Consider the following 8757-nt stretch of genomic DNA (forward strand, 5'->3'; position numbering starts at 1 on the left):
GTGCAGTTATTTTTTTTTTTTTAATTTTAGAATTAGCTATAGGTTTAGGGGTGTTTTTTTGTATTATTCGAATATTTTGTTGCGATCCACATTGTAGTTGGTTAGAGTTAGCTTGCACCTTAGTTAATTCAATTCTCTAATTTTTTTAAACTGGAATAAAGAACAAATAACTATTTTTTTATAAAGACAAATAAATTATTAACTAAAATTAAATATTTATAAATCCTCTTCTTTTGACTACCAGAAGAAGAACTTATGTCTCAACAAAATTAATTACTTGTGTGTTTCATTTTTAATTTTAATTTTAATTAGCCAATCTATGTGTCTTAAAAAATTGGGTAAATATGTATTTATCCTTTTTCCTAGTTAGCTATCTGGAGTGCTATAGCTTCCTTTGCTTTATTTGCTACCTACTGCGTTTTATTTATTAAGACATTAACTAATCCCATTTAACTACACTACTACTTTTGCACGACAAAAGTTTCGCTACATTATATCGAATTTTTTTCATTAATATATGAAAAATAAAACTTTCATTAAAAAAATATGATATTCTAAATTAGGTGTATTATGTCGCTTTCTATACAAAAGTGTCGGTCTATTATATTAAACACTACATACACTATAGCTTTTTTTTTTTTTTATAGTAGTTTTAATTCATTGTTGTTTACAATTTATTATTATTATTATTATTATTATTATTATTATTATTATTATTATTATTATTATTGCTTCTTAATAATTGCTTTTTTATTCTATAATACATCATTACAGTATGTAAATTAAAATTAAAATTAATACTCTTGAACAGTTGGTATAATATTAAATAATGGTATAATAAGGAGAAATAATAAAAATTAATCAATAATCAACTAATATAATTTTTTATGTAAAATTTTATAATTTGAATATATAATTTTTAATTTTTAGATGTGTCAAATTTTTATTTTATTGATTATTAACACATTGTTATTATTTTTCTAACATAACCAATTTTTTTGCTGTGTATTAACAATTGCCAATATAAATTGGCATTCCTTATTCAAGATAAACAATAAGATCAAGATAATGGCTACTAATTAAAACAGCTTTATACCCTTCAAATTAATAGTTAATAATAAGTATATATATATATATGCGGATCGGAGTGAAGATTTTTTTTTTATAGAAATAGATAGTAATATTTACTCATCAAGTAATACTACCAATAAAATAAATAAATATTATCATGAAATCATTCATTATTCTAAAGTTTAAATTAATAAATAAAAATATATAAATAATTATATTTTTAATAGTTACACAATAGTCAAAATTAACAGTATGACTGATAAATTAAAACAGCATTAAAATAGTTAAATTCGGTTCAGATGAGATTTTAATAATATTTTTGTTAATAAAATTATTAGAAAAGGTTGACAGACTCGCGATACATGAGGATTTCTAAAGTAATATAAGAAAATGAAGATCATGTTTCAATAAATGTTTATTTTTTAGAATAATAATTGGGAGCTAAAAATAATATAAAAATCATTATAGACAACCGCATGATGTCATCACCTAATCCATATTTTGAAAAGGAGAGAGACCGTCAAAATTCAAAAGCAAATAGGGAATGGTGTTTATTTAGAAAGGTTTTACCCTTGAAGATTTCACTCTCTTTCTTCTTATATTATATTATTAATTTTCCAATTTATTTGTCAAGCATGAAAGAGTTTCGAAGTTTAGATGTCAATTTTTTAACGCTAAACACCGTAACTCTTTCATATTTAACAGTATTTATTTACTTTCTCATCTATTTTTAAAGATACATCTATATTAATAATTCTACTAATAATAATGTCACTAATTCCATTCCATCAATGATGGTCATACCAACTTAACTTTTTCATCAGTAACTTTTTAATCCTATTGGAGATAAATTGAACTTGGATAGATGAAACTAATCACAAAACTTGGCTATAACAAGTCTTATTTATTATTTGTGGTCAAGATTTCGAAGATCATTTGTATCCTAATCTCATTACTCTCCGCATCTTTTATAATAAGAGACAATTATAAAATACAACTGAAAAATTATTCATATAAAAAAAAAAACAAAGATATAACAATACCTTTGATTAATCAAAAAAATTTTCATGAGCAATTTTTATGAACAAAGATATAAAAAAAATTATTCATGTTTAATTATTTTTATGTACTTATTTAATTATATATACTTATTAGTATTTAAATATGTAGAAATATTTATTTATTTCGCATTTATATGTTTATGAGTTTTGCTATCAATTTAAATGACTAGAAGAAAAAATTACAAATTTTTTAAAAATTAAAAAATATATCTTAAAATGTAACAAAAAATGACAATAATAATATTTTTTAAAATGATAACAAATAAAAATTAGTGGTAATTACTAATTAGAGACTTTCACAACTAACTAGTGCTGCAAAATAACAACGGTTTTGTGGTGTAGTTTCAAAGGCAAATTTAATGACAGTTACAAGCTGCCACAAATAAAATAAAGAATAAAATATTTTATATTTTGCAGATAGCGGTCGTCGCAATAAAGTGACGAATTCTAGATTATATACTACAAAAATAAATTGATGAACTATTCTGATATAATAGCGGTTGTTAAAAACTATCGCAAATACGTTTTTCGACATTTTAAATGACGACGGTTACTAAAACATCGTTGATCCATTTTGTGGCGATTAAATTTTTAAAAAATCGTCGCTATTTTTCATACTCCATGTAATGACTTTTTTTTTTTTTTGCCTGAAGGAATTGAGCCCTTTTGAAAGGCATAATTTGAGTATGGAAAATACTATACTTTCAATAACACTATTTTTAGACTAAATAATTTGAAAAAAGAACAAATAGGTCTCTGACCTTTTGTTTCGTGGATATTTTCGTTTCTAACCATTGAAAAATACTTTTAAATCCTTGACTTTCACAAAACTTGGACGGATCAGTCCCTTCGTCCAAATGCCTCCGTCAGACCCAACGGAAAAGTCTGACGTGGTTCCCATAATGCTTGCCACGCGTACGCGTGGGTCACGGGTACGCGTCGCGTGAGAGGGAAGTCTGTCAGGCGACGCGTATGCGTGACAAGCTTTACGGGAGCCATGTCAGACTTTTCCGTTGGGTCTTGGACGGAAGGACTGATCCGTCCAAGTTTTGTGAAGGTCATGGATTTAAAAATATTTTTCAATGGTCATTAACGAAAATATCCGCGGGACAAAAGGTCAGGGACCTATTTGTCCTTTTCTCAAATAATTTTTATAAGGATATAAAATACAATTGTTATTAATTAATTATGCATTAAAAATATTTTTTAATTAAGAAAAAAGAAAACGTGTATTAATTGTTAATAAAATACTGGCGTCAAATAATATCTATAAAGAGAATGCTAATGTAGTGGGATTATTGGACTTTTATGTTCTATCCAACTCGGTAAAATGTGTCTTTTAATTTTTTTTTTATTTTCTTTTCACTCTCAAATCTTACCAACTATATTTGCAAATTATCTTAAAAAAAATATTCATTTTATAAAATATACTTCAAATAAAATTTAGACTACAATCATAAAAAGATGCTCAAAGTATGTTTCTTTGAGTTTAAGCACACTATATATATATACATACACAACAATAACTTATGCCCACATTTCATACACCATTTTATATAAGTGGATAGTTACAACAACAATAAAAAAGCATCGTCCTATTAGGTGGGATGGACTATATGAATCAAACGATGTCATTAAACTCTATCATATATCATGTCTACAGAAAGACCGTTTATATGTAGATCTTATTTGATCACTTCATAAATAGTTATTATTGAAAAATAAAACAAGTACACAAGGAACTAATAACAAAGTAAAATGGCAATAATCTCAACAAATTAAGTAAGGCATTGGCTCTAAATAAAGTGGATGTTTTTTGCTAATGCTTAACCCACTCAACTCACTCATATCTATCAATGCACCATTATTATTAGGAACCTTCCAATCAAACAAATAGAGAAGGTTAGCCATCACATACTCAAGAGAAGCAACTGCAAATGAAACTCCGGGACAAGCCCTTCTCCCAATTCCAAATGGGATCAATTGAAAACCTATTCCCTTATAATCAACTTGTTGGGTACCTTCAAATCTTTCAGGAATAAACTCTTCAGCATTGTCCCATAATTTAGGGTCTCTATGAATTGCATATGAATTTATATATATGGCTACTTTTTTGGGAATGTGGTACCCTTTTATTTCCACACTATTTGCTGTCTCTCTTGGAATTAAAAATGGACCTGGTGGATGTAATCTAAGAGTTTCTTTGATTACACACTTCATGTACTTCATTTGATTTATATCATTTTCCTCTATCATGGATTTTCCACCCACAATTCTTCTTACCTCTTCTTGTACTTTTTTCATGGTCTTTGGATTATTAGCAAGTTCTGCAAAGACCCATTCAATAGTTGATGAAACAGTGTCACTTCCCGCAACAAACATATCCTACAATTATGGAAGATGTATAATTATTGTAAGGAAAAGTATATAGAAATAAGAGGTAATCAGCCAAAAATAAATAATTTAACTAATTTATAATTATATTTAATTAATTTTATTTGTTTTTAATTTATAATATTTGATATTAATTGTTTCTCATCTCAAATTAAAATTCTAAATGATACGTTGGAGAAATAGGGGTGGGGATCACGGAACTTCTAATAATCCCGATTCTTAGTATATAAAAAAATTTATAAAATATATAAAAGAACATTTATTTAGTATGAAAAAGAAACATTCTGATACTTAGTAGAAGAAACATCCTAATGCCTAGTATAAGCACCATCTACGTAGAGGTTTTAGATTCACCCATAGGCATTTGACTGGTTTTTAGCTGGTACCCTCTTCCCTAGCATTGTTGTTATTGTAAATAATAATAATAATAATAATAATAATAATAATAATAATAATAATAATAATAATAATTTAATCATACAGAACTATATCATTGAGCATTTAAGCTATTTTGTCACTCTTAACATAAATATTTGAAACGGATTGAATTAAAAAATAAATTTAAATCGATACAATATAAACGACAATCATTTGAATAAAATAAAATAAAATTAAATTAAAAGTAAAAATTAAATAAATTTTATTTGAATCGTAATAAAATATATCAGTTTTATTTGTTAAATGCCTAAATCGATCTAAATGATACTGCAATTTTATCTTGTTGGTATTGTAAACGAAATAAGTAATAAAAAAAATTTAAATACTTTTTAAAAAAATATATATCAATGAATAATCAATTTATTTTATTTATTATTAGAGGGTAAGGATTCTATTACTTTGGCTAAAAGAGGTTCATTATTATTATTATTGTTGTGTCTAAGGAAGAGAATTGAAATCAAAATGAAAGTAAAAATTAAACTAAATTTAGATCGACATAATACAAATGATAATAGTTTAGACAAAATTGAATTAAAATGAAAGTAAAAATTAAATTAATTTGATCTAAAACGTTATAAATTATGCCAGTTTTATTTGCTAAATCGATTCAAATGGTACTACAATCTTATCTAGTTGATATTGTCAATGAAATAAGTAATAAAAAATTAAATATTTTTTTAAAATATATCAATGAATAATCAATTTTTTTTTATTTATTGTTAGATGGTAAGAATTCTATTACTTTGCCTAAAAGAGCTTCATTGTATTTTATTATTATTATTATTATTATTATTATTATTATTATTATTATTATTATTATTATTATTATTATTATTATTATTAAAGGAAGAGAATTGAAATCAAACCAAAAGGAGTGCTTTCATGGTATCTCCATTGAGCTCAAATTCAAGCATGTCCCTCTCTTGAAGTTGAAGAAGTACATCAACAAAATCTTTATTATTATCATCACAATTTTTCTTCTTTCTCTTATGTTCTTCAATAATCTCTTCTAAGAATGCATCTAATTCAGCATGAGTAACCTTTAATCTTGACGTGAAACCTGTAAGAACATCAATCCAATCTAATGAAGGGAACAAATCTCCAACCCCAAGTTTTGATAATTGTGTCATCATCTTCCTCACAGCCTCCACAATGCTTTTTCTACCATCATCACTTGTTTCGAACCTTAGCCCGAAAATGCACCTACTAGATATGTTCATTGATGTTGCAACAATCATCTTAGATAGATTCACTAACGACCCTTTTGCACAAGCTTCATGTATGGAATTAATCATTATTGATACTTCATTTTCTCTAATGGGTTGAAAGGACTTTACCTATGTTTGAAAAATACAAATATAAACACGAATATAAATTTTGATCATCATAACAATTAATATTTAATTAATCAAGATATGTATATGAAAAATACAATATACAGTATGCAAAAAATACTTATAATTAATTGTTATCTAATAGCTTATCACTACTATACCCTCTCTTTTCTTTCTTTCTTTTCCAGCTTTTCTGTCTTTCTCTTTATTTTTTTATTTTTTAATTAATAAAAATATTTAAATAATTTTATTTATCTCTATATTTATCTTAAATTAAATAAAATATTAAAATATAATTCAGTCATATACACTTTATATTAAATATAATATATAAATTTAATTTAGTATCTATCTTCTAATTTTTTATTTTTGTCTTTCAATAATCTCTCTTCTAAATATAGTCTAATCTTCTAAAGGAGCCACTTAGATAAAGATGTCAAAAACGTCTTTTTTTTTAAAGATATTTTTTAAAAATTAAAATTTAACATATATAATCAATTAAATTATATTATTTTTATCAAAATTAGACTGGACAAATCAGTTTAATAAAAAAAATTAATAAATTAAATTTTGAATTAGTATAAATTAATATTTTTCATAAAAAATTACTATAATATCTCTATTATAAAACACAACTAAAATATTCCTATTATATATATATATATATTAAATTCTAACCCTATAACAATAGTGAAGAAAAGGACTAGAATTTAGAATTCTCAAAATTAATATATATAATAAAAGTATTTTAATTATTTTATATAATAAGAGTATTGTAGTAATTTTTTATAAAAAATAATATTAATTTAGACAAATTTAAAATTTGATTCACTATTTTTCGATCAAATTAATTTAAAAATAACATAATTTAAATGATTATATATATTAAATTTTAATTATCAAAAAATATCTTTAAAAAAACGTTTTCTGTGTCTTTATGAAAGCATCAACCAATCCTCTAATCCACTTATTAGTGTATAAGACATGTTTGGTATTCTCTTCTCCGATGTGAGCCTTCACATTTTACATACTCTTTAATCAAAGAATTACGATTCATGCAAGTTTTTAAGCAAGATAATCAAAATGATATTAAATATTACTCGTACTCATAGAGGTTTGCTCTTCTATCTATAAAAGAATAATTTTACCTTGTTATTACTAAAATATTTTATTTCTCTTATTTGTAACAAATAAAATGAAATAATTATGAATTTTTGTTTTGAATAAGAATAAAGTTTTTATGCATCATCATTCTTACCCTGTTTGTGCTTAGAAGCTCAAGAACACAGAGCTTCCGTTTGTTTCTCCATTCCTCTCCATAGGGTGCAAAACCAATATCCTTGCATTGATAGAAGAATACCTTGGCAGCTTTAGTGTTTGCTCTATTGGAGAAAGCAACATCATGTGTTTTCACTATTTCTTCAACAATATCTGATGAAGAGACAACTAGGGCTTGAGTTTGCCCTAACTGAAGCAACAAAAGAGGGCCATATTTGTCAGAAAGTGCCTTTAAGGATTGGTGTGGAAGTGTTCCTAGTTGGTGAAGGTTTCCAATTAATGGTAGCTTTGGTGGATATGGTGGAAGGTTATTGAACTTGTTGTTTCTTCTTGTGAACCTAAGAACACACAAGATGCTTATGATTATGAAACATATGGTAGAGATGGTTGAATTTGGTTGATGTTGCAATTTCTCTAGAATTGATGATAGAACAAGTTCCATTGTAATTTTTTTTTTTTTTTTTTTTGTGTATGCCTAGCAAATAGTAATTAATGAAGATCAGGTGTAGTTTTGAAAAGATTGAGAGCTCTTAATTAGTATATAATGCTCAAGGTGTTGAAATAAACGTGTGGAATAATCTTAGATTTTTTTTTTCTAAAAACTTAAACTGATGAGTAATTATATGAATTGTGTTATATATAAAAATTTTGATATTATATTATAAAATATTTTTTTAAATTATTAAAATTTTTAGATAAAAATATTATGAATAATTTTATATACAACCTGTTATGCATAAATTAAATAAATATTGTTGATTTAAATAAATAATCTATTATGAGAAAGTTAAATATTTTAGTAAAAAATTATTTAATTAAAAAATATATAAATTAAAATATATAAATATACACAAATATATAATAACCAATTTGATAACTTGTTTTCATTGTTTATAATAACCGATTTTTTTTTTTTGGTGACTATAATAACCGATTTGATAACATGTAATAAACACAGCATAGATTTGATCAATTTTTTTTTTTGGTGACTATAGATTTGATCAATTATCACTATTTTAAAAATTTTAGTGGGCTAGTAAATAAAAGAAATGGAAATCATGTGTTCGACATATATTTGATAATAGGACTGTTAGTAATTTAATTTATTATTTAATTCTTTTTAAAGATGTTATATATATATATATTAGCATACATGTAAATAATTAAAAACTTAATTAATA

The 8757-nt window shown here is 24.6% G+C and overlaps 1 protein-coding gene across 1 annotated transcript; it reads right to left on the minus strand.

Moving 5' to 3' along the window:
* Positions 1 to 3659: 3659 nt before the first annotated feature.
* LOC140172909 (phenylacetaldehyde oxime monooxygenase CYP71AN24-like) lies at positions 3660 to 8098 on the minus strand. Its single transcript, XM_025785706.3, has 3 exons — positions 7557 to 8098; positions 5831 to 6301; positions 3660 to 4517 (listed from the first exon to the last, which is right to left on the minus strand). The coding sequence occupies exons 1-3, from the start codon at positions 8016 to 8018 to the stop codon at positions 3903 to 3905; spliced, it is 1548 nt and encodes a 515-aa protein (XP_025641491.1). The 5' UTR covers positions 8019 to 8098; the 3' UTR covers positions 3660 to 3902.
* Positions 8099 to 8757: the final 659 nt, after the last annotated feature.

Source organism: Arachis hypogaea, chromosome 13 (genome assembly GCF_003086295.3).
Source record: "Arachis hypogaea cultivar Tifrunner chromosome 13, arahy.Tifrunner.gnm2.J5K5, whole genome shotgun sequence".
NCBI lineage: Eukaryota > Viridiplantae > Streptophyta > Magnoliopsida > Fabales > Fabaceae > Arachis > Arachis hypogaea.

Coding starts and splice junctions, on each gene's coding strand:
- LOC140172909 (XM_025785706.3), bottom strand. CDS start 8,018: ATGGAACTTGTTCTATCATCAATTCTAGAGAAATTGCAACATCAACCA. Junction 6,302..7,556: donor AGCTTCTAAGCACAAACAGG/GTAAGAATGATG, acceptor TTTCAAACATAG/GTAAAGTCCTTTCAACCCAT. Junction 4,518..5,830: donor CCATGAAAGCACTCCTTTTG/GTTTGATTTCAA, acceptor CCATAATTGTAG/GATATGTTTGTTGCGGGAAG.